A 27713-nucleotide genomic window follows, 5' to 3' on the forward strand; every position below is an offset into this window, starting at 1 on the left:
GGCGACTGAGAGCCAAAATTCAAAATCCTAAAAGAACAGCTAATCGCAGAGCCCCATCCTCATCCTGCACACAGCCCCCAATCGGCATCCATCTGTCGTTGTGCGCGCCCCGTCACATCAGCATGCTCCGCGCCGTGCCGCGCGGGGACGACGACGACGACTTCAATGCGTTTTGTCGAGACAAGGTTTTCCGACGCTTCTTCTTCCGCCCCCCCCCCCCCCCCCCCCCCACCTCCTACATAGCAAGAGCTCGTCTTTGATTCACAGTTTTTTTTATTCATTATTCCCTGGGTTATTCATGGCCCCGTTACGCTTAAAAGCGAAGCAATAACTTGTATATGATGTGCCCTTATTTATGGCGTTGGTTATCTGGCTGGTATCTGAGAGGGGCTATACGCTCAGACGTGATTTATAGCTGACACTTCTCTCTGCACACACTTATCTTACACAAGAGGAGGAGGAGGAGGAGGAGGGGGATGCATGGGGCGAGACAGCATGAGAGGGGCTAGTCAGAAAGAGAGAGAGAGAGATAGACAGCATGAGACGTAGTAGTCAGAAAGAGAGAGAGAGAGAGAGATAGAGACAGCATGAGATGTACTAGTCAGAAAGAGAGAGAGATAGAGAGATAGAGACAGCATGAGATGTACTAGTCAGAAAGAGAGAGAGATAGAGAGACAGCATGAGAGGAGCTAGTCAGAAAGAGAGAGAGAGAGATAGAGACAGCATGAGACGTACTAGTCAGAAAGAGAGAGAGAGATAGAGACAGAGAGGGAAAGAACAGCAAGAAGAAGGATATCCTCAACAAGCTTCTCAAACAAAATGGGCCACAGACACAAGAGAGAATGGAGGGAGAAATAAGAAGAGAGATTAGTCATGTCAGTGTTATCAGTCACCTCTTTTGTTGATTCACATCATGTGTCTCCATGACAACCGCTAATTCCCTTTGGGGAGAGTGATAGACGACATAGCGGCTCCACTTGCTTCTAATCTATTTATTGACTGGATGTGATGTTGGATGTGTCCACACACACACAACAGAAAGTGATATACGGCACTCGGTGGTGCCACTCATTTGACTCATAGGGAATGTATTGTACACGGCGCTAGCTAGCTAGCTAGCTAGCGTGCGACTGGACGTCGGGGGTTTATTAACTGGGGAAATAAATCCCTTCTGGATATAGCCACGTCCGGGCGGGGGAGGTGATGACGATGTGCCTAAGCCTCATCCTAACCAGTCAAATCAGAGATTTATCAGTGTGGCTGATGTGGATGATCTAATCTGGTGAAACAGGTGACTAAGAGGCTACATATATACCTCGGACAAAAAAAAAAGCGAAGCGTCTGGGTTGCTGATTCACGAGCGCTCCGAGGCGAACACATCGTTACATCAACACACACACACACTCTCAGTATCACAAAGTCCACAAAAGGAGCAGCACACAGAGAGCTCTAAGTGCTGCAAGGGAAACAGAGATACGTTGATTAAAAGGCAACATAGCAGTGTATCTTGCAAATTGAACTCCATGCACAATGAGTTGGAAAATAAGAAAATGGAGAAATCAAGTCGTGACCCGGAGATGAACACAAATAATAAATGTGCACGATGGGAAAAGGGCTAATATTGTGAAATGGAGATGACAGCTGATAATGCGATGAGGGAGTGAGCCAAGTCAAGACAGGCACATCAATGATGAAATGCATCTTTATTCTCTCACACAATTCTCTCAAGCAGACGAGCGAGGTCATGCAGCATCTACTACAGTACGGTACAGTAAAGCCACTGTCTCACACGCTGCTATAGTCTCTGCACTCATTATACAAAAAGTGACTTGTTTGAGACAAGTAGGGGAAATAAATAGAACATCCTAAAGAACTCTGAAGGCCTACTGTATGAAATAACCATTCAGCCGGAGGCGGAACTCGTCATCTTCGGGCTGTTCAGAATCCTCTCTGCTCCTCCCCTACGGCTGTGCAACAGTCTCTGACGCATAGGGGACGACTATCGCTAAGAAGAGACTCATTCTGAAGGAGTGGAAGTCCCCCTCTCCAGCTTCTTTTCAGCTGTGGCTGACGCCGGACATGGTCTCGGTTATACATAATGGAGAGACTCCGGTTCCTGAGGACCAATTCATTTAGGAAATTCACAATCATTTGGGACCCATTTCTAGCCTACTTAGATGAGGTGAAGAGCGTCAAGTAACTTGCTCAGCTGACTTCTCATGGAGCCCTTGCGCGGGATTCCACGCACATTTCTTACAAGCACATAGGCACTTGACGTGGCTGGTAGCACCATGTTGTAATAATTAATTGTAATAATTAATGTTGATATACCGGTATGTATGTTTTTTTTGTTTTTTGTCTGAGCCTGTTTTTGTTTTCTATGTTCTGTAAAAAAAAATTTATATATATATATATAAATAAAAGAAAATCCTAAAGAAACGGAAGAAAGCTGAGGCGTAATTAAATAAAATAGTCCCATGTATCACAGCACAGGGGCAGGAGGACGGCCCTTCATGGGCGCATCACGATGGCTTTGGACTGATTGGAGTGTCAGCGGGGGAGGGATAACTCCGGGACCGGGCCGGGCCTGAGTGATACCACTGTAAGTGAAACACAGCAGGAAGGCTGGGCTCTCTCTCTCTCTCTCCCTCCTCCTTCCTCACTCTCTCTCTCTCTCTCTCTGCCCTCCCTCTCTGCCACTTTGTCCTCTGCCTCGGTCTCTCTCACACGCGTCATTGAAAGCAGTCCGTCATAAATGTGACATGTCCGTCCGGGGGGGCTCCATCTCAGCACCAGAAGCAGCCTTGTCACTCCGGAGCGCGGCGGCGGGGACAAAGGCGAGCGGAGATAAGTGTCGGCGCCCGTTCGCTGTGTCAACACTTGGTAAAACATGGCGGCTGTCAGCGGCGATCAGCGAGGTCTGAGGTGGTGGGGGGGGGGGGGGGGTCGACGACGACCGGGTGACAATGTCCTGATGTGGCAGGACATGACATGCCACCCCTACTGTAGTACTCATGTCAGCCACCGATTGCTCCTCTCACGCTCCTCTCGTGACAAGTCCATTAACTGGCCCCAATGTTCACAACCCACGACCTGCACTCGCTTTATCTGAGGGGAGCCCAGCGCAATTACACAGAATTATTACAGAGCGCCGTGTGTGCAGACCGTACAAGTCGCTGCCAGAGTGACAGTGTCTGTTTCGGAAAAAAAGTCCCCTTATATACAGAAGCGACCGTGTGTGACTACAGGACGATATGGCCGCGGGCCTCGGAGAGAAGGAGGGCTAAAGTGAGGAACGCACGGTAACAACACTTCTATTTTGGACGCGGCGGACGAGGAAGAAGACAGCGGAAGGTAGACCTGGGGAGAGAGAAAAAAAAAAAAAAAAGCTGTTGCACAGCTGTTGCTATTTTAAGCCGTCTGACTTTCAGCGCCTGCACACACACATATCCCCGGGAGGAGGAGTGATGGGCCGGGGCGGGCAGGGGAAAGAACACCTTACGCTGCTCGGGTTCTTTCAGCCATGTCAGATTCCGCCCTCTTCCTTGCGATACTTGACATTTCTGAGAGGAATTGAGGCATGCCCTGTGTAAAGAAAACCTTAACACAACGCCGTCGGAGGATGTGGGAGAAAATAGCGTGCCGCTCGGCGGGGTGTTTGCTAGCTGCGCGCGCGCGCGCGGTTTCCTGACATCTCTACACTTACGTGTAATGGGATGAATGACCTTTGTGTGAAGGTGACATCTCGCTCTCCGCCTCGCTGTGTGTTTGTGCATTAAATATGATGTGGGTAGAACACTGCAGACAGCTGCTGCTGTTTGCTGTGAACCTGCTGCTGCAAAGGACAGAGCGCCGTGCGTGCTGCGTACGTGAGATACAACGAGATACAGAGAGAGAGAGAGATGGAAGGAGATAGACGTAGTAGGCCCCGAGAAGAATAAGAGGGGAAGACACAGAGAGGGTATTAGCCAAAGACCCCTAGAGCCATGTTGGATCTAGAGGAGAGGAGGTATAGCTGCAGAGGTGCCGTACAGACAGACAGCTGTTTGCCCCCTAGAGGCCTTTTAGTCCTGCGGGGTAAGGCAGCTGTCTTTGGTGGTGAGCCATGGACGGGTTGAAACACACACACAAGCGCGCACACACACACACACACACACACACAGATACTGTACACACACACACACACACACACACACACACACACACACATATTGTAAACACACACACACGCACACCGCATGTTACAGAAGTACATACGTAAGCGATAATCAACGAGTAGGTGTGTGTTAAGTCAGGGATAATGAACAGTGAGCTGGTCATTATTGGAAGGTAACACCCAAATGGCTGATCAGGCACCTCTGCGACGTTTCGGTGCCTGATTACAGCGATCATGACGACAAGGAACGATTCTAGTCCCGTTTACTACCAAGCCGGGTTAGGTGACACCATGCTACTAGCTACTAGCGCTTACTAGCTACGATGCTATTAGCTTAACAATGCATGTGAATTCCATGGCGATCGTAGCTAAATCTGTCAATGGAAACATGTTTTTTCCCCCCCCCGGCAGATATCTTAGTTACAAGAAGATTGAGCTACAGTAGCAAGGCACTTTTGTGTTGATATGTGTGCTATTTATTCAGTTTGGGAAATGACCACCTGTAGTTGGCTGGCTGCCTCAACAGGTTGATACTAGTTATGTATACGGTCGTGGTAGCGGATTTATTTAGAACGGCGATTCAACTTGAGCCGAAGTACGTCGTGTGCGTTCAAAACGGTTTGAACGCACACCTGCCGACCAATCAGAAAAGAGTATTCACCCAGACCAATGAGACCACGGTAGCTCGTCTCTTTGCCTAAACTTGTGGAGAGCGAGCGGCGTGTTGTTGCCTCCGTGGCCGTCAAGAGCAGAAGGACGAAGAAGAAGAAGCAAAGGAAAAGAGGAAGATGATGGCAGCATGCGGCTCTCCTCGTCCTCTGACTCGGCTCAGATGATGCCCTTGTGGATCGGCCGTTAGCTGCAGCTTATCTTGGGAAGACGCTGGGCAGCGGCGGCGGCGGCGATGCTCCAAATCCGTCCGCATACACGGGCTTCAAGAAGGGGCACGATGATTCCTCATCCTCCCTGCTGCCACATCAGAGGGAATGGGTGAGTGTGTCAGAATGGAGGAGAGACAGTGTGTGTGTGTGAATTGCCCCCCCCCCCCCTTCATTGTTGATTCAGCGCTCCCTGCAGGCAGGCAGGCAGCGCTGCGCCTGAGCCCGAGCCCGGGGGCGGTGCTGGACGAGGGGATTCAGCCGGGCCTGTGCAGTGGAATTAATGGTAATACCCAGGCAGGTGGAGAGCTGATATGGGGGGTGGGGGGGGGGAGCGAGGGGGGGGTTGTGTGTGTGTGTGTGTGTGTGTGTCTACATGTGTGTACCTATAGTGCTGGGAAGGAGGTGTTTATTGGGGAGTGTGCCTGTGTGGACGCTTGGCTGATTAAATGGATGCGGGTGTTGTATGCGTTTGTGGCACGAGACACTCCAGAGATGAGGGGGTGTGTAGGAGCGCGGTGAGGTGGGAGGTGGGGGGTGGGAGGTGGGAGGTGGGGGGCGCTGCGTGCCTCTTTCTGCCGAACACTGGGCACGGTACCACTCAGCACCGCCACCAGCGCCATGTTCCACCTGGGAGGTTTGGGGGTTTTAGCTCCGACACACACAGCCGCCACACACTTTCCTCTCTTTACATGGCCCACGTTTATCTAAGTACAGCAGGTGGGTGATTGAAACGCTCGCGCGCGCGCTGCCTTTTTACAATGCAATAACAGCCTCTGTCAAATGGAGTCTTGATTGCGGGCCGGGGTGACTCACAGCGACTTGGCCCGCGCCCTGGTGTTGCCGGAGTGGAGTGCCGCGCGGAATTAGAATGGACTTTGGGGGCGCCGAGGGGTTGATTGGTGCTCGGGGAGGAAGACGGACACGCAGCCATGCGGAACGACAGATAGAAGACAGACAGACAGACAGACAGACAGAACCACAGATAGAAGACAGACAGACAGACAGACAGACAGACAGGCAGGCAGAATGACAGATAGAAGACAGACAGACAGACAGACAGAACCACAGATAGAAGACAGACAGACAGACAGACAGACAGACAGACAGACAGAACCACAGATAGAAGACAGACAGACAGACAGACAGACAGAACAACAGATAGAAGACAGACAGACAGACAGACAGACAGACAGAACAACAGATAGAAGACAGACAGACAGACAGACAGGCAGGCAGAATGACAGATAGAAGACAGACAGACAGGCAGACAGAATGACAGATAGAAGACAGAGACAAAGAGACTGAAAGACAGACACAGAGCCCTAGGGACAGCCAGCAGACTCAAGCTCCTACAGTATATAGCCATACAGTATAGAGAGGCAAAGTGGAACGTCACTTCCTGCTTCAGCACTGCACCAGAGATTTTCATCCGCCATTTATTTTCCCATAGACATTTCGTAAAATCCTTATAAAATAGTTTGACTTCGTCGAAGCAAACGGTTCAGCTAACGCTATAATCGGGCGAGACCATAGAACATTTCACTCGGACCAAAACTTAAAAAAACGTTTCGGTCCGAGTGAAATGTTATGCGATCTCTCCTGTTTATAAATATATCTGTACCGTTTGGTTTGAACCAGTAAAACTCTTTTTATATAAGCATTTTACAAAATGTCTATGGGAAAATAAATGGCGGATGAAAATCTCTGGTACAGTGCTGAAGCAGGAAGTGACGTTCCACTTTGGCTCTCTATAAGAGGTCATTACTGTATATCCCTCACTACAGCACATTGTATTTTGCTTGCTTCCCAGGCCCAATGACTGTAATAACTGTTTTGATTGGTCGCTCTATTGTGAACTGATTGATTCTATAGTAAAACGATGCTCTGGCGATGGAAGACATCTCCAAAGCCAATATAGTGTCAAGCTTATGTGAATGTGAGAACATGTCTGGAGGGTTGTTGTAACAGGCAGGAGGGCAGCTCAAATGTGCTGTAGCTGGGAGGGGAGGGAATTAGCCCAGCATAGACCGACTGCCAACGGAGACAGCATGCTAAAGCTGGGCTGAACAGACTGAGACAGCATGGTAATGAACAGACTGAGAGATGGAGGGGGTGAGACATGAGGAACCAGACGAGATAGCGGCTCTGTGGACTGAAGCAGAAGAACAGTGAGATGATCTGCAGATGATCTGGTTTCTATTTGTGCTTTATACAAATGTTTGATTTTCTTTGGTAATTCATGCAATACTGTAGAAAGGGATCTTGCCAATACCTAATAAGTTGGTATTGCTGGGCGTCTGTACTTAAAGTCAAGCTGAAATTTATATATTTTTTCTATTTTAGATCACATCCTTGGTTATTCAGTGCATCTATTTAACAATGTATGGGGGGGGGAAACCACAAAAATCAAATTTTGTTTAGTTTTTCACCTTTTTTCACATCAAAAGTTCATTTTTCAAGAGTTCATTCATAACTTTCATCTACAGTTTGCTGACGTAATTTAGTACTGTCAAATGTCTACCCAATTTCAACCAATCATATCACGACATGACAGCTGTCAATCAATCTTCATTGTGAGGAGAAAATTCTGAGCAGGCAAGATGGCTGCCTAGTGCCTACATGGGCAGACTTTTCTAGCCTATAATTGTGAATATATTTGGCCGGTAAGTAAGTATGTACCGTGGCTCTTTACCACGGCTAGTCGATGCTCCAAGCTGGCAGGGAGCCCTCTCGCCTCGGCTTGGAAACGCTAGTCCGCACGGAGGCAGCCAGCTGCCCGCTTCTATGCGGGTCTCCACTTGCAGGGGGGCAGAACACGCTGAATCCCACTCCATTTGGGGGCAGAACACGCCATACAAGCTCCCAGGATTGGCAAACGACGTCAACTCCAGTCCCCAGCAGTATGTCTCGACCCTGTTCCAATCAAAGCAATGTTTGTTTCCACTCGGATGCGTCATCACAGACGCTGAGATGTCATTTCAGCTCGTCTTTAAACACTAAAATCATTCTTAAAGTCGAGCGACTTTTCTTTTCTTTTAGTTCAAATACCTGGGTATGCAGTGCACCTATTTAATAATGTATGCCAACAAAAGCACAAAAATCTAATTTCTTTAGTTTTTCACCCTTTTTCACATCAAAAGTTCATCTTTCAAGATTTCATTGATAACAGTAATCTACAGTTTGCTGACGTCACCTAGTACTATCAAATTTCTACCCCATTTCAACCAATCATTTCACGACATGGCAGCTGTCAATCAAATCTTCATTTCAGGATAATTTTCTCTTCCAAAAGAAAGAGAAAATGGCGCCTAGTGCCTGTCATCTGGCAGAATTCCTATCCCAATAATCCCATAAACTAAGTACCAACTTGGCCAATATGAAACATGAACAAAGAACAAAAACGGTAATGTCTAAGAATGCAAAGAAATGTAACTGGCTCGTTAAAACGCGCATTCCAGGAATATCGTATTTACAGAAATAGCGGCGCGCGCTTGAGAGCCTGGTTGTCAGGGGTCGCCCCGTGGAGATTCCAGGCGGGCGGGCAGCACCCATGCATCGGATTGTCCGCTCGCTCCGCACGAAGCAGGTGGCTGCCTGGTACTCCGCGGATCCCACTCGCGTAGCACCGCAACACGCTGACTCCCACTCGATTTGGGGGTGGAACACGCCGTGATTGGCCAATGCCAAAGCCAGTCCCCAGAATTGTCAAATCAAATCATCGACACCCGGCATTGTGCGGCTTGTGGTCCGCCTCTCAACCCCGTCATCTCAGACAAGATTTGTTTGAGTCTGCGACGCTCGTGCGATTGCATTCGCCTCCGGTTCACCTCGACTTTAAGTTCAGCATGTAGCTTTTCTTTTTCCTATGGAGGTGGCACTGCTCGGGGAGGAGGGGCCCCTGGACGCTGGTTTGATTCGCCAGGCCTGCCGCCATGACACTTCAATAAAGACATATTCAGCAGCAGAACAAGTGAACCCCTCTGGATCATGTCTGGGGATTGATGGCCAACTCTGTCACAGACGCATTAGGCACAGTGCTGTGGGGGGGATGGCATTGTGCTGCGACGGTGATGCTCAGTAAATAGCATTAGTTGCGCTCGGGTAAGAATAGACTTGTCACATTTTCACTCAGGCGAGTGTTGCACAACAGCTCAGAGGGACCGAGCTACTGTGTTTGTGTTCTGCAACGCAAAGACTCGCCAGACAAAGGGATCGGCACATGTCAGCAATTCTGAACGGATTTAGGGGCTACATACACGGACACATGTGAGCTCGCTTGAAGGAGAGAGAAAAACACACATAAACACACACACACACACACACACACACACACACACACACACACACACACACACACGAGGCATAGACTGAAGGCAATTTGGCTTCACTTGCAACAGCTCACCCTGGGTTGAATGAGGCAACACCTGTGTGTCAGTGCGGTGCCATGGCAACACTTCCTGTTCTGTGATCAAGAGAGAGAGGAGCCCACTGACACAGAGGCTGGGACCACCCTACACATCTGGAAAGACCCTCTGAGCACAGAGGCTGGGACCACACTACACATCTGGAGAGACCCTCTGAGCACAGAGGCTGGGACCACACTACACATCTGGAAAGACTCCTGTGTGAGATGATGGGACCACACTACACATCTGGAGAGACCCTCTGAGCACAGAGGCTGGGACCACACTACACATCTGGAAAGACCCCTGTGTGACATGCTGGGACCACACTACACATCTGGAGAGACCCTCTGAGCACAGAGGCTGGGACCACACTACACATCTGGAAAGACTCCTGTGTGAGATGATGGGACCACACTACACATCTGGAGAGACCCTCTGAGCACAGAGGCTGGGACCACACTACACATCTGGAAAGACCCCTGTGTGAGATGCTGGGACCACACTACACATCTGGAGAGACCCTCTGAGCACAGAGGCTGGGACCACACTACACATCTGGAAAGACCATGTGTGAGATGCTGGGACCACACTACACATCTGGAGAGACCCCTGTGTGAGATGCTGGGACTACACTACACATCTGGAGAGACCCCTGTGTGAGATGCTGGGACCACACTACACATCTGGAGAGACCCTCTGAGCACAGAGGCTGGGACCACACTACACATCTGGAAAGACTCCTGTGTGAGATGATGGGACCACACTACACATCTGGAGAGACCCTCTGAGCACAGAGGCTGGGACCACACTACACATCTGGAAAGACTCCTGTGTGAGATGATGGGACCACACTACACATCTGGAAAGACCATGTGAGCACAGAGGCTGGGACCACACTACACATCTGGAGAGACACCTGTGTGAGATGCTGGGACCACACTACACATCTGGAAAGACCCCTGTGTGAGATGCTGGGACCACACTACACATCTGGAAAGACCATGTGAGCACAGAGGCTGGGACCACACTACACATCTGGAAAGACTCCTGTGTGAGAGAGAGGAGCCCACTGACACAGAGGCTGGGACCACACTACACATCTGGAAAGACCCCTGTGTGAGATGCTGGGACCACACTACACATCTGGAAAGACCCCTGTGTGAGATGCTGGGACCACACTACACATCTGGAAAGACTCCTGTGTGAGATGATGGGACCACACTACACATCTGGAGAGACCCCTGTGTGAGAGAGAGGAGCCCACTGGCACAGAGGCTGGGACCACACTATACATCTGGAGAGACTCCTGTGTGAGAGGTAGAGGAGCCCACTGACACAGAGGCTGGGACCACACTACACATCTGGAGAGACCCCTGTGTGAGATGCTGGGACCACACTACACATCTGGAAAGACCCTCTGAGCACAGAGGCTGGGGCCACACTACACATCTGGAAAGACTCCTGTGTGAGAGAGAGAGGAGCCCACTGACACAGAGGATGGGGCCACACTACACATCTGGAGAGACCCCTGTGTGAGATGCTGGGACCACACTACACATCTGGAAAGACCCTCTGAGCACAGAGGCTGGGGCCACACTACACATCTGGAGAGACCCCTGTGTGAGATGCTGGGACCACACTACACATCTGGAAAGACCCTCTGAGCACAGAGGCTGGGGCCACACTACACATCTGGAGAGACCCCTGTGTGAGATGCTGGGACCACACTACACATCTGGAAAGACCCTCTGAGCACAGAGGCTGGGGCCACACTACACATCTGAAAAGACTCCTGTGTGAGATGCTGGGACCACACTACACATCTGGAGAGACCCCTGTGTGTGAGAGGAGCCCACTGGCACAGAGGCTGGGTCCACACTACACATCTGGAAAGACCCTCTGAGCACAGAGGCTGGGACCACACTACACATCTGGAAAGACCCTCTGAGCACAGAGGCTGGGACCACACTACACATCTGGAAAGACCCCTGGCCAGGCCGCCTCAGTTGGACCCAAAACCCAAAGTAGGACCCGCAGCGAAACTGGCCTCCGTTGCAGCTGTTCCATAGAAAAACATTCAAACATTCATTCACCTACAGGAAAGTGTGTCCGTGGGGAAAATGGGGGAATTACCTGGTTAGGAACTTAGGACACAACGAGGGGTGATGCCTCAATGTTCCTGACAAATACAGGATCCATATGTCTACAACAAAGCCTCAACACTAACAGCCTCATTTCAGACAGACACAACACACATCCAAATCCAGCCTTGACACACGCAACGGACTGAAAGTCAAGGGCTTTGCCTTTTGATACCTGCGTGTATATCGCCGCCCTACAGTCAGTGGAGAGGGGGGAGACAAGGGGCGGGGCGGGGCGATATCAAGGGTTTGACTTCGATTGGGGGACTTAAGCCGTTTCTGTTGCAGCGCGAGAATCGTCTCTCAGCCTAATCTGGGCACAGATCCACCCTGAGCCGGGGAATATCCCAAGATAAATATGGAAAGTGAACAATGCGATTGCTGAGCAGCAACTTCCCATTTTCTAACGCTCTCTCTCCTCTTCCCCGGGTCTAATCCTCTCCAACGGCAGCACTCCTGAACCAGCGCTTCTCATGGAGAGCCGCTGAAAAGTCTCATCTTACACCTCTTACACATCCCCGCTGCTATTATCGCCCTGCACATACAAGCGCCGGCCACACCTTAAGAGGGGGGCTCTCACCTCTGTAATAACGGCTTCTCCACTCGCTGTGTGAGATATTAAAATGGCTCTGTTATCTGTAGCTACCAGATCCCATCTGGATCTGAAGGCAAACACCCTGCTGCTTATCAGCTGAAATCAGATGCGTCGGAACAGACTAATACATAGACCTCACTCTCAGTCGCACTCCCACGCGCCCAACATTTGATCATTCTCAACAGCATTGTTTGGTGACAGCGGGTGGATGATGATTGGATTTGCAATAAAAAGTGTAAAAAAAGAAAGAAAAAGTAAAACAAAACAAGGTCAAACAAAAGGAAAAAATAACAATACATGATCTGAATATAGTCAAATAAATCATGCACCGTCTTTGTTCACCGTGGAAAATACCTTCGTCTTCGTCGCCGTCGTTTTCCGATAAATCCTCGCCCTGTTTTTTTGCATGGGTCCCTAATGTCGAAGCGGGGAGAGACACAGAGAGGCACAGGGACATTCAAAATAGCATGTTTGGCAACACAGAGATGGGGAAAGAAGAAGCAATTCAGTACAAATCTACAACATTATTATTTGAAACCAAGTGAACAATTAAGTTTGAAAATAATCAATCCCCTTACAAAACAATTCAAGTACATTTCTAATCAACACACACACACAAAGCACATACAATAAGAACAGTAATTTACAAAATTACTACAAGAAAAAAGAAAAGAAAGAAAAGAAAGAAAAACACTTTCTCCCCAGAAAAGACTATGCTAGACTGGGCAAGAATCAAAACACAACTCACACAAAAAGTTCAATATTAAACAGAATTCCATTGATACTGTATCACGACATGGTCTGGGAGCAGAGTCACACACAACGGGCATTATCCGAGTCAGAAAGTCCTTTGCGAATTCATAAGGAAAATAATCTGAATCCAATCCTTTTGGAATGTCAAGTTCCAAATAAGAAACGCCTCCAAAATATGATTCTGTCTGCTTTTGATTGCACTAGAAAGGATTTCTGACCACGGTATTTTGCATGTTTCAACGGGGACTTGCATGGTCAATCTAGTGAGGCTCTAGTTCCTCTGGTCAATACAGCATCATCACCTTTGCACCTGGCATCAATTTGTGCCTTGGGCATTAAGGTAAACCCTATCCACATGAACACCCAGCTGCAGACGCATTACAGATAGATTTACTGTAAGACAGGTGGCAATCTGATCCCCCACACAAGAGGTGATCAGATACACACTGTGGTCACAGTAGGACCACATATAAGATGTGATCAGATACACACTGTGGTCACAGTAGGACCACATATAAGATGTGATCAGATACACACTGTGGTCACAGTAGGACCACATATAAGATGTGATCAGATACACACTGTGGACACAGTAGGACCACATATAAGATGTGATCAGATACACACTGTGGACACAGTAGGACCACATATAAGAGGTGATCAGATACACAGTGTGGTCACAGTAGGACCACATATAAGATGTGATCAGATACACAGTGTGGACACAGTAGGACCACATATAAGATATGATCAGATACATACTGTGGACACAGTAGGACCACATATAAGATGTGATCAGATACACACTGTGGTCACAGTAGGACCACATATAAGATGTGATCAGATACACACTGTGGTCACAGTAGGACCACATAAGATATGATCAGATACATACTGTGGACACAGTAGGACCACATATAAGATGTGATCAGATACACACTGTGGTCACAGTAGGACCACATAAGATATGATCAGATACATACTGTGGACACAGTAGGACCACATATAAGATGTGATCAGATACACAGTGTGGTCACAGTAGGACCACATATAAGATGTGATCAGATACACACTGTGGACACAGTAGGACCACATAAGATATGATCAGATACATACTGTGGACACAGTAGGACCACATATAAGATGTGATCAGATACACACTGTGGTCACGGTAGGACAACATATAACTTATATAAGATGTGATCAGATAGACAATGTGGTCACAGTAGGACCACATCCAAATGCATTTCTAATCCTGATACAACTATAAATAAATGTTCACAAATGTACTTTCTGTTGTTGTACACCCAGGAGTAATGACTGCTTTTTTTCTATTTGCTCTTATCTTTGCAATAAAAAAAAATGTTTCTGAAATACAAAGCAATGACAAGAATGTAAAAATGTGTCTACTGGCGTGCTTACTAATGGCAGCATTTGAATGCAGAGAGAACAGTTGTTGGGAATTAAAATCAGAGGCACGTGCAGGATTGCAGCCTCCCAAGTGGCGGCGGTGGTGCAGATTTGCATAAAGCAGGAGATGGCACATGGGGGGAATGTATATTGAGTGATGTGTCTAGTTACGGTCTGTAGCGCGTCTTACAATAATACCGTCACGCCGGCATTATATATGTCATGTTTTGTTGTCCTTGTGCCAGTAGGCAGTGTGAAACCCAGTTGTCACGAAACCACGTCTCTGCAACTACGGCACCATGACGAAGCTTTTGTTACGTGTATTGTCCAGGGGTGATTAAAAATGCGTGTGCTTCTCAGATTGATCATTTTGCGGGTAACGGGGAGGGAAAGCCGTCGTGCTTCTGATGCCAATTCAGCACTATGATTGAGCTGCCTGCGTGCGAGGTGTACCGGGGGCCTGTTACCCTGCCACTGAACGCACACGTCCACAGAGGTGTACCGGGGGCCCGTTACCCTGCCACTGAACGCACACGTCCACAGAGGTGTACCGGGGCCCGTTACCCTGCCACTGAACGCACACGTCCACAGAGGTGTACCGGGGGCCCGTTACCCTGCCACTGAACGCACACGTCCACAGAGGTGTACCGGGGGCCCGTTACCCTGCCACTGAACGCACACGTCCACAGAGGTGTACCGGGGGCCCGTTACCCTGCCACTGAACGCACACGTCCACAGAGGTGTACCGGGGGCCCGTTACCCTGCCACTGAACGCACACGTCCACAGAGGTGTACCGGGGGCCCGTTACCCTGCCACTGAACGCACACGTCCACAGAGGTGTACCAGGGCCCGTTACCCTGCCACTGAACGCACACGTCCACAGAGGTGTACCGGGGCCCGTTACCCTGCCACTGAACGCACACGTCCACGGGGCCCGTTACCCTGCCACTGAACGCACACGTCCACAATGTGATTCTCTCATTTGGTGCATTCCCTCACTGCTTCACACTAAATCACTGCAGATCGTTTTCCAGAGCTTACAGTACCGTGTTATGAGATGTTTGCCGCCACCTCCAGCCCCCCCCCCCCCCCGCTTTATATTAGTCTTTTTCAACGTAATTATTTGAAATAAATGTAGTATATTTTATGAGGTACTCCCAGTAAAGAAGAGGATGCCAATTTTAAGATGTGATGATGATGTCAAATCAAGCTTTAATTCCGGTCTCATTTTACGGACTATATAGCTGGTGCAAGTGTGGATGGAAAATGGAATAAATGAGAAATGTCATTTAAATAGTAATCTAATTTTCTAATTTGGTTAGAATTTGATGGCTATGTCATTCCTACATCTGAAACAAGAGCGATCTAAATGACTAACTACTAAGCTGTATTACAAAAGAAAAAGTTTGAACATGCATGTTTCCAATAGAGAAACTTAGTGTAAGAGTTAAGCTGGAAGCATGCTACAACATCAGTCTCGACTTGGAGCCTTGCCGACGGCAGCTAGACCTACAGTATATAGTGGAACATCAGCTTGATGAGGGGGTCGCAGGGGAGTCCCCAGCAAAATGAGTAGATTGTGTGATTTCACTATAGCATTTCAATGACTAGAAGTTAGCCCAAGGAGAGAATGTAGTGCAGATACTTGGTAATAGCTTTCACTCTCTCCTGTTATTTCCCCATCTACATTATATTATACTTGCGCTGTTCACCTCAGCTCACATTTTCGGGGAGCTGCACGGCAGCTGCGCCGGCAGGCTGGCTAGCCGCGGCGCAGCCCTCGGTGCATATGGCGAGGGAGGGCTTTGACGTTGTAGCATGTTTTCGGCATTAATCAAGTTTCATAATGATATTTTGAAAACTCCTTGAGAGTCGGAGGCTACTATATGATAGACAGACCATCACAATCTTCATATTATGACAAGTCAAAACAGTGGAAAAAACCATCACGGTTGGCGGTCTAACTTTTTTTTTTTTGATATATAAACATAGGCTATAATATTATAGGCTGTGTCGTAGTTGAAACATAGTTTCAAGTTGACATTTATTTATGTTTGTAGTTTGTAAAAAAACATTTGTAATTTTTTTTCTTTTTTTGGGGGGGACCTGGCTCGCGGCCCGGTACCGGCCCCCGGCCCGGTGGTTGGAAACCACTGGTCTAACTGGCAAAGCTGAAGAACATGTCCTGCTGAATAGCCTACTTTACTGTATGTGTATTAAGTCCCATGTGCTGTCTAAATCAGAAAGTGCTAGACTATATTTTGAAGCTGAAAAATATAGCAGCACCATTTCTTCTGTGGTAAGTTTCATTCGAGCAAACTTCATGTAGAGACATGAAATGAAAAGTGTAATTTCCCGCGAGATGGCAGATGATAGGGCTATCATCACCCATCTCGTGGGCAAGTAAAAATGTGCAAGATTGAGTAATAGAATAATAAACATAATAAAAAAAGGCGTCTTGAACCTTAATATGGGCCTATTAAAAAGCGCGTCGATGTCTGCGTTCACTGCGCCGTCGACATGCTAAAACAATGAAAAAACCAAGTTTGGGGCGAGAGCCGCTTCGGAGAGAATTGAGTGAGAGTTCCTCAGACAGGCACAGATAGGATGGCAGGTGTCACCAGGGACTCACTGTCACTTTGAATCTGTATCTGTTCTCTCTGTGTGTCTGAGTCAAACGCCGCATCTAGAATGGGAATCGCACAAACATACAGTGACTCAGCGCGCCGACAAACATACAGTGACTCAGCGCGCCCGACGCCTATACGTGACCTTGAAGTGTTTAAGTGACGCGGCAAGTTAGTGCGTCAACAACGACGAATTGAAAAAATTCCTCCCACAGCCCCGACTCCGAGAGCGATAAGTTACATTGCTTTAAAATGGGCTGCATCGAGCACAACAGCTATTATTCATGTTCCCCCGACAGGCAAAATAGAAACCTGCCTCATTTATCACATCAGGTGGAGAGAAGCCACATCTTATGGGCTTACCTGTTACATAAAGGCTACTGAATATTAACATTTCAACAGGGTGGAAGAAAATGCAGACAAAGACGCTCTAGACTTGGAGTTCCACACGGAGATACCGAAGTACTGTGGTGTACGCGCGCGCGCGCACGCACGCGCACACACACACATGCACACACACACACACACACACACACACACACACACACACACACACACACACACGCACACACACACGCACACAAGCACACACAGAGAGCTTTGAGACCCCAGAGGCTTCCTGACTGAATCCACTATTCACTCAATGCATTGTGGGAGGGCTGAATGTTAACGGCCTCTCTTCTTTGATGGAAAAAGGTTGGGCCGACAATAGACGTTAAATATGAGAAAGGTCACAATGTGGAAAGGGACTGGGCTCAAATGTGAAATGTTGCATCCTTGACAATTTAGAGCGCTTATATTCAGTCCCTAATCCTCAGGTGGCCATTTTTCTCTTTGAGTGCCTGTTTCTGTCTCTCTCTCTCTCTCTCTCTCTCTCTCTCTCTCTGTGTCTACTGTATCACCATCTCTCTCTCTCTCTCTCTCTCTCTCTCTCTCTCTCTCTGTGTCTACTGTATCACCATCTCTCTCTCTCTCTCTCTCTCTCTCTCTCTCTCTCTCTCTCTCTCTCTCTCTCTCTGTGTCTACTGTATCACCATCTCTCTCTCTCTCTCTCTCTCTCTCTCTCTGTGTCTACTGTATCACCATCTCTCTCTCTCTCTATCTCTCTCTCTCTCTGTGTCTACTGTATCACCATCTCTCTCTCTCTCTCTCTCTCTCTCTCTCTCTCTCTCTCTCTCTCTCTCTCTCTCTGTGTCTACTGTATCACCATCTCTCTCTCTCTCTCTCTCTCTCTCTCTCTCTGTGTCTACTGTATCACCATCTCTCTCAATCTGTCTCTCCCGGTGTAGAGGTGAAGGAACAGCTTGGGCGGGACACAGACGAGAGAATGATGGAGAATGCAGCTAAAAGGTTAAGGAGGCTGTAATCCTAAAGTAAAGGACAGCCAAAACTCACACTGCGCTTCAGGCTGCTCCCCCGAAATAAAAACCAAAATCAGAGGCGGGCCAAGTTGTCTACCTGCCTGTCTCCAGCCAGATAATGGAAAGAGACAGACGACGACACACTCGTGCAGAGGTACGGCAAGCTCCTGGGTACACACTCGCAGAGGTACGGCAAGCTCCTGGGTACACACTTGCAGAGGTACGGCAAGCTCCTGGGTACATACTTGCAGAGGTACGGCAAGCTCCTGGGTACACACTTGCAGAGGTACGGCAAGCTCCTGGGTACACACTTGCAGAGGTACGGCAAGCTCCTGGGTACACACTTGCAGAGGTACGGCAAGGTCCTGGGTACACACTTGCAGAGGTACGGCAAAGCTCCTGGGTACACACTTGCAGAGGTACGGCAAGCTCCTGGGTACACACTTGCAGAGGTACGGCAAGGTCCTGGGTACACACTCGATGAGGTACGGCAAGCTCCTGGGTACACACTTGCAGAGGTACGGCAAGCTCCTGGGTACACACTTGCAGAGGTACGGCAAGGTCCTGGGTACACATTGGCAGAGGTACGGCAAAGCTCCTGGGTACACACACTTGCAGAGGTACGGCAAAGCTCCTGGGTACACACACTCACAGAGGTATGGCAAGCTCCTGGGTACACACTCACAGAGGTATGGCAAGCTCCTGGGTACACGCTCACAGAGGTACAGCAAAGCTCCTGGGTACACACTCACAGAGGTACAGCAAAGCTCCTGGGTACACGCTCACAGAGGTACAGCAAAGCTCCTGGGTACACGCTCACAGAGGTACAGCAAAGCTCCTGGGTACACGCTCACAGAGGTACGGCAAAGCTCCTGGGTACACACACACTGGGGGTCACTGACGCCAACCTTTACTCTCGAACCCCAATGAAGCATTTCTTTCTCATTTTAAGTGGTGACAGACTGCACTGACTAATATGTTAAAAACACAATCGGGACCTGCCAGGCTGTAAGCTTCTTAAGCCTCTTTCACACGGAAAAGCCAGTTAAATAAGAAGTAGTGCTGTAGTGTATTTCAAAATGCAGCATATTGTCGATGCCAGACGTCTTCACATTGGTCTTTTGAAAGCTGTGAAAATGCCAGTGCGTTACACGTATAGCCGTTAAACACACTTACAGAGGGCAAATTATTATTTCGAGTATTTCAAATGTCGAATGACAAAACACGCTATAGAACTTTGAACAGACGCCGCCGCAGCAGCGCGATGACAGTGACTCTGTTCTGTTGGCTAGGTCCTGTCACACACACACACCAAGCTGGCTTTGTGACTAGACCAGAAGGCACTTTATTGCCGGTCCCCAAAATGCTGTTTGGGACCCGGTTACACAAAAGCTGCGAAGCCACCAAATATGTGTTTTCAAGCTGGCTTTTTCCCCTTTTATAGGACTTAACAGGCTGTTTGCTACTAATGCCTCCTCTGTTCCCTCTCGGTTCTGGGGGAGAAAAAAACAAAGAACAGAACAGAGATATTGAGCCTGGGGGTGGGTGGGTGGGCGCATGGGGGGGTTGACTCAGACTGTGAGAGCTGGACAGCACCCCAGCAGGAGTCCTGTGAATAGGAACTTCCTGCTTAGGTCGCGTCTTGCATCTCAAGTCGGCATGAATGGAGCCCGCCTTCACGCGTCAGGGTCATTCTGCCCCCGCACGAATTTGATAGAAGCACGTCTCTGTCAAACAAACGGGGGAAGGAGGAGGAGGAGGAGGGGGGGAAACCCGCTCTATGTTGAGATCACTCAGTGTAATTTGCTCTGGTCTTCTTGGAAAGTTGTTGCCCTCTTGTCTTGGCATGCAGCTTGTCTCGGCAGCGCTCGGGGAGTAGAACCCCACCTTCCCCAAGGCAGGGTTGAGTCGGCCAACCGACGGGATTACCATGTTGTGTTACAGTCTGCCACGGCCCAGACACATTGGAAACCAGGAGCGGGCCTCTTTTCGCTGTTTTCATAGCTCTCCAGCAACTGGAGGTCAGCCTCCGGGTAAGAGGGAGGGGGAAAAAAAATTGTCCCAATGTTTCTGCCGGGGTAGTTCATCTACAGGTTCTGCCAACTGATCTGGCTGTTCATTACTGGCACTGGGCTGCTTACCACATGGCAGCATGCTGCCCTGTGAGGACTGCATGGGAATGAGAGTAGAGTGGTTCCAAATCGGGCCCAAAACGTAGAATAAATGTGGCTGCACTTATCGCAAAATAGACCCGTGATAGGGGGTTAAATGTGGAGGTCAGAAAAGTGGACCTCACGGGCGGTGCCTCTCTCTCGCCGTTACCCGGCGAGCAGACGGACGAGCGAAGGACTCGGGAGGACACGTTTTACAAGCCGCTTACAAGCCGAGAAAGGGACATATCGTAAAACCCAGGAGAAGATGATGTGAATATTATATGAACGGGGCAGCACGCACGGTGAGTGCATCGTATCGCCAAGAACCCCCCGCCACAATAACGGCCTCATCAAAGGGGATCTCCAGATTTTACACGCGTCTTTTAAAGTTTGTCCATCGGTTTAGCGATGTAGACTTTTATTTTGAAAGATAAGGACCGACCTCATCAGGGTTTGTCCTCGCAAAATTGACCCGACCGGAGCCAATCTGGCGCTGGGAGGCTGAATAGTGCTTAGCTGTGTCCGCCGCGCACATCATTACCTCTCTCTCCTCACTCCATTCACTCCGGCTAGTGTCTCAGTGTCTCTGTCACTAGCTGTGTGTGTGTGTGTGTGTGTGTGCACAATAAGGCTACTCCACCACGGCTACGGTGCTGAGCCTGCACATCATCATACACCACCTCCACATGACCTCCACCACTTCCTGCTTGGACAATGCGGGGAAGGTTGTTGTTGTTGTGGCTGTTGTTCTCTCAATGACATCCTGGTTATTGCAAACAGATCATTGGGCTGAAGTGTGTCGCTAATGTCTTTGGAGCAAAGCTGTTGCGATGCTGCGCGCGCTGTCAAAGCACAGATCACGAGTACATGAGAAACGCTTCACGAGTACGAGGGATGGGATGATACGCTTAATACCTCACCGTACCGTTCAATATGCGATACGGGTTCACGATTCGATACGCCCGCGGTATTATTGTTGTATTAAAATAAAAGTTCAACGACGACAAAGTATGACTGTGCAGAATTATGATTTCTTCTGAGAGACGATGGCATTGGCTTGCTAGAATGCAAACAACAATTTCAAAATCTCATTAAGCACAAATAATATGATTTGGAGAGAGAGTTTGTGAAACTGTGATGGGCTTGCCATCTCATTTGTGATTACTGACATTGCTGAATATAATTTCTTCTGCTCCACGACACACAACATTCTATTCTATCGTGATATATTGAATTTTGTGAAATTGTCCCGCCCCCTAATTAATATCCTTCTAGCACGTCCTCGGCCAACCTTCCTTCCCCCGAGTAACGACCACCAGCTACACTGAATGATGCAGGACATCTGCCTTGGCTGGAGAAGAGAGTTTTGTCTTGGGCGCGTTGCTTTGAGATTGAAGTGTGCCTCTGATCTTCTGACAGGCCACTCCACTCCACGCTCCTGATCTTCTGACAGGCCACTCCACTCCACGCTCCTGATCTTCTGACAGGCCACTCCACTCCACGCTCCTGATCTTCTGACAGGCCACTCCACTCCACGCTCCAAGGGCTTCCCTCTCATTTGAGGCAGGAATATGAGCCCCATCTTTGATGTAAATGCAGCATGTGGATTGTCGGCAGTGGCCACAGTATTTCAGCACCACACAAACTATAGGGAGGGCTTGTCAATTGTACAAAAAACATTTTTTACAACTAGGGATGCAACTAACAATTATTTTCATAATCGATTAATCTGTCGATTATTTTCTCGATTAATCGATTAGTTGTTTGGTCTATAAAATGTCAGAAAATGGTAGCAAATGACGATCAGTGTTTCCCAAAGCCCAAGATGACGCCCTCAAATGTCTTGTTTTGTCCACAACTCAAAGATAATATCAGTTTACTGTCATACAGGAGTAAAGAAACCAGAAAATATTCACATTTAAGAAGGAAGGAATCACAGAATTTAGACCTTTTCTCTTAAAATTGTACTCAAAACGATTCATCGATTATCAAAATAGTTGACGATTAATTTTCTGTCGATCGGATCGACTAATCGATTAATCGTCGCAGCTCTATTCACAACCCAATTCTTTTCTTTTCCATCTGTTTTCATTGTAGCTCTTCTAGGTGATAATGAACTGTAGAATATGTATTTGCATGTACCCTTCTCGTCTGCTAGGATATAATTAGGTTCATGGGTGATGTGTTTTTCTCACTTGATAAACATCAGGCGTTGAGACAAAGGTGCTTCATAACAGAGGTAAGAGGCCTCTGTCACGACTGCATACAGTTGCTTGGCAACAATCATAAAAGCATTTCATCAGGAGTCAAATGCCATACCTCTTTCTGAAAATTAATCACTGGATCCTCCAGGTGAACCGTGCTCGCGGAGATACAGATTAAAAAAAAGATGGTGATAGAGGTGTTGGCACAGAACATGCCCGGTGTGTATGACTCTACTCCCTCACAGCAGGTGCCTATGAAGAAGCTTTTAAAAGATCTTAATAGAAATCGCAGCACTTCATTAGTATGTACAAGTGGTTTCCACGAAATAGATCAAACTTTAAATTATACCAATTTAAATGGGTAATGGGGGAACTGATGAACTGTTAAACTGTTGATAAGCATTCTTCAATTCACACTCCGACAACGCTTTAACTTTGTTGCTTGATAAGCTTAACCAAAACAAAGTATGCTTCAGAGGCTGCGACTCCGACATAGCATAAGAAGGATAGATTATACCTCATTGCATCGCTAATTCAACATAAGGCAGAGTTATTACAGCCGGGGTTAAGAAAAATAGGTACAATTGAAATAAAGTTTCCAGCGAGAGTGGAAATTACAACCTTAATGTTTACAGAAACAGAGCAGCAAAGCACCGATCATCGTCTCGCAGGCGCAGCAAGCAGAATAACGACGTGTCACATAACCAACATATGAAGCTTATGATAAACCATTTTCTCATTATCAAACGTGGGGGAAGAAGAGATAATTGAAAAGTTCCAAAGTGGAAGGGGAATATTAAAGCCATATTTCTGTGTAGATTCCACAACTGGGACTAATTCAGAAGCAGAAGTGCCTGGGGGGGGCTTGTGTGTCTGTCTCCAACCAAATTGGTTTAGCAAAGCAGAACGTACGAGCTCACAGAGTGGGGCCAAATAGCTGCCTGGTTGCTGCCTCCTCCATGGACGTGGACAGCAGAGGAGGCCTCCCAGCACGAACACAGTCTTTACTGTGGGATGAGATAGGCTGAGCATCGCAGACTTAAGACTGCTGGTCAGGTCGCAGCTCGCCTTTAGGCGGGCGGCGAGAAAATGAGCCTTCCGTTGTTATTAACGGTCAGATTTCACCCGTTTGCTAATGCAATCGGACGGCGCGCCCGCCGCGTCTCCGCGGCGGTTGTGTTTAAGCAGCCGCCGCACACGGGGAATAGATGGAAGCTGCCGCGCCAATAAAATACCTCCTCCTATTTAAACAATTGTGAATGATAAATTGAAGAGAGTGGTGGCCTCCACTTTGTAGTGTAAATTTAATCAACAGCTGAGGAGCTCCGATGCTTTCAGGTGCCACGGTTTGACAAATACGTCCAATAAGCTGCTGTCTTTTTAAGTGCTGGGAGCTCCGGCTGAAACATGGCCAAAGTTCCTCGCAAACCAACCTAACTTCCCATCTGATGTTCTGAGACTTTCAAGGGGGCAATTTTGCTTCTGCCTCAATCAACAGCTGATGGTGTATTAATTCACGGTATCCATCTACTACTACTGCATGTAAATCAACACTTCTTACACGTTTGCAACACATACAGTATATACAGCAGCCATGATACAATAATGTTAAGAGAGGAGAAAAAAAAAAGACAGGTCATTCTTAGACATCGTTATCTATTGCTTAACCCATTGATACCTGATGCAGCATTTGCGTGTATATCCCTCATTTGTGTGTGTATCCCTTTAAGACCGCGAACCGCGTCGTCTTAAAGGGATACACACACAAATGCTGCATCAGGTATCAATGGGTTAACAAAGTGCTCAAATATTTAGGCACCCAAATAGAGGACCGCAGGGATGACGACGTATTTTTGTAGTTCGGATCAAAGCGGACATGGAGCTTCTGGGGGAAAGTGAATGGGGTTTTAGAATGGGGATTTCACTTATACGCACTTTTATAAAAAAATATTTTTAAAAAACGCATTTACAGAAAGTCATACAAGTGGTTCACGTTTGTGAAGATTATCCTGCTGAAGCCAAATGACCGCTCCCATAAACTTTTTTTGTTAACCACAGACCTTATTTTATAACCTGACGCTGCCAGATGGACGGTATAGCTCCACATAGGTTTCACTAAACCAGTCGATCTGGGAATGAAGTCACCAGACCCGCTGACGGAGGCGGGCACTTTGTCCAAGCTACTTGGCAGGTGATTGGATGACCCGTCTGTCTATCACCGCTGGTGGGTGTTAACTTCAACCAATCAGATCGCCGAAGGTGCCTGTGTGGATGATCTCCGTGGTATTCATTGATTGAGTCCTCGCGGTCGTAAAGTCACCTTCGAAGCATTTAGATTATAACGAACTAGTTGTGTGGCTTAGCCTTCCCAAATGTTGAGGGTCGTTTTTTAGAATTTAATACATAGAATTGGGAACGTTACATTCAATTTCATTCAGACTGCCTGTCACTTCCGCGGCGGCAGCCATGTTGAGAGTGAAAAGAACTACAAAGACCATGTACCCACTACTTGCCCAGACGAGCCAGAGCCCGCCTACGGCCGCCGCTGATTGGTCGAGCCGGCATGGCTCGACCAATCATCTTAACTGCCTGTGCGGGTCCAGACCGTCACGGAGAACCAAATGAAATGTGAGTTCACGTGACGGGCGGTTTACCAGGCTACTTATTTGATGCATTGAAGTGAAATCTCCATTGTAAAACACCATTCACTTTTCCCCTGTAAGATCCAACACGCTACTTCCTGACTCATTCCTGCGGTGCTCTATATGGATAACCATATTCACTGTCATAGTGTAAACACACTATATAGCATGCACACTTTTGCCACACACACACACAGGCACGCACACATACACACACACACACACACACACACACACAGACGCGCACGCACGCATAAACACAGCACTACCTCTCATCTCTCTCACACTCGTGTCAAGGTTAATCTGAGTGGCAAGTCCCATGTTCATTCCAATTAGCCGTGTGATTGGTGGAGCTGGTCGCTGGTGATATTGGTGGCTTTGACAGGAAGCAGCAGCCATCACTCTCCTCTCTCTCTCTCTTTCATTTCACACTTCTTTCAATTGCTCTCTTTCGCTCCGTGTTTTGGCGCTTTTTTTTTTTTTTTTTTACATACCTCCTTTTCTACACATTTTCTTGTTGGGCTTCCTGGCACATTCCTTGGATATTCTTTTGACTGTAAAATGAATAAAAGAACTACAAAATAACAGAAGGCTCTGGAAAAGAGGTCACGTGACATGCAACAGCTCAGACCCTCCTTCCCTCTTCGTCCCCAACCCCCCCCCCCCACCCCCAACCGCTGCCAGAGTCATCATCATCAACAACAAGGACAACAGAGGAGCTGTTGACAGAGTCATTGGGGGGTGTTGCTGCAGAAATATTCCAAAATGGCGGAATGAATTTGCTGCATCCTGGGACACAGGAAGCCCATATTCACATGCACTTCTATATAAGACCCATTACAGCCACACAGCGGTTGCTTTAGCAAAACGGAACATTGCCTCGGCGGGAAAAGGCAAAATTTCTAAAACTTTTGCCGTTCGTTCACATAATAATGGTAATTGAAAGTGTTATTTGACATTAGCCGCTTAGCAATCATGAAATGCTTTTACGGAGCACTTAACATTTCAAGCCCATTATCCTGTGTGGGTCTCCTTCAAGCGCCAACGCAATGTGAGTCGCTCAGAAGAGTCGACATCTAAAAAAAATGTCAAACTTTAAATTGATTTGAAAGAAATGCGATCATTACGCAGCCTACTGTAGATCTATGCTTGGCTTTTGCACGAAAAGTGATTTGTACAAAGCGCACCGTGTTTTCGCTTTGTAGAGACTCGGCAAAGGAGAGTAAGGGGTCTTACATAGGTCAGGCTGATGCCATAGAGGCCTCACATGTACCAGATAGAATATTTCACCAACCCTGCTACGGTACATCATTCACTTAAGAGGCAGGCTACTAAGCGCTAACAGCTAATATCCCCAGAACAGTCAAGACAGTGAGGGAGGGAAGGTGCACCGAGAACACTACAGTACGTCCAATCTGTTGCTGGTCGGATTATTAGTAGTATTATTATTATTTTTGTTGTCTTTTTCTTTTGTCAGTGTCATTCATCTGATAAAGTCATTTGTGTTTTCGGGTTACTTTTTTGCCTTGCGTAAACACAAAAGAGGAACCGCTAACAGTGGCATGGGAAGGGGGAGAGTTGATGAAGAGACTTCATGAGAGATCAAGTCAAGATGGGGGAGGCTGGAGAAGATGATGGGACACGGACACGGCATGCGCCAGACAACAGGTCATGCTCCGCACACAATACAGAGGTGACACATCAGAGAAGAAGAAGAAGAGAGAGAGAGAGAGAGAGAGAGAGAGAGAGAGAGCTCCGTCCTGTACACTCGACACACTCACCATCCTCGGTCGGAACATAGATGTTTAGATACAGACAATCCTCGTTTTGATCCTGTATGTACGTGGCAACTATATCCAGGTTGAAGGTGAACCATATTGGCATCATGATCTCGGGCACGGCGTTGTGAATGTTCTGCGGGCAGACGGGGGCAAAGTGCGTGGCGTTCTTGATCCCCGACCAGGAGGAGGGAGGCTCGGGGGGCATGAAGCGCTTCTCGCCCACCGGCGAGGCGGCGTACGGCACGCCCAGGTACTGGTCCACCGGGCCCAGGATCTCACTGGGCAGGGGCACCCTCACGCCCCGGAGTTTCCCGTACTGCGTGTTCACAGTGGGGTGGTAGTTCTGGCCCCTCACCACGGCCACAAAGCACCAGCAGAGGCTCAATAATATCCACGAGGAGGACGCGCGGAGGCTGCCGCAACCGTGGGCACCGTGCCAGCTCTGCGAGGGGGGGAGGAGGCGGCTTCTCCTCCTCGGCGTAAACGACCACATGGTCCCTGTGAGCGAGTGCGACAGGGAGTGACCAACATGCACGCCGGAGCGCCAACACAGCCTTCCCTTCCCTCCGCTCAGCCCTGCAGTCCGGCCCCCGGAGAGACAG

General features: G+C 48.2%; 1 protein-coding gene across 10 annotated transcripts in view; it reads right to left on the minus strand.

Annotated features, from left to right (window-relative positions):
* Nucleotides 1–27508, minus strand: part of nlgn3a (neuroligin 3a) — a gene marked incomplete at its 3' end in the record, with an annotated part of 174777 nt that extends 147269 nt beyond the window's left edge. The window contains exons 1-3 of one of the 10 annotated variants that reach the window (XM_083651424.1): nucleotides 27112–27493; nucleotides 25825–25884; nucleotides 12534–12593 (exon numbers count right to left, since the gene is read on the minus strand). In XM_083651424.1, the coding sequence (XP_083507550.1) occupies nucleotides 12534–12593; nucleotides 25825–25884; nucleotides 27112–27316 (325 nt within the window). In that variant the 5' untranslated portion in view covers nucleotides 27317–27493. Of the gene's footprint in view, nucleotides 1–12521; nucleotides 12594–25824; nucleotides 25885–27098 lie in introns of all 10 variants that reach the window. The other 9 variants (XM_083651426.1, XM_083651429.1, XM_083651428.1 and 6 more) reach the window with 9 other exon arrangements.
* Between the last annotated feature and the right edge of the window lie 205 nt (nucleotides 27509–27713).

Source organism: Poromitra crassiceps, assembly GCF_964638095.1.
Source record: "Poromitra crassiceps genome assembly, chromosome: 15".
NCBI lineage: Eukaryota > Metazoa > Chordata > Actinopteri > Beryciformes > Melamphaidae > Poromitra > Poromitra crassiceps.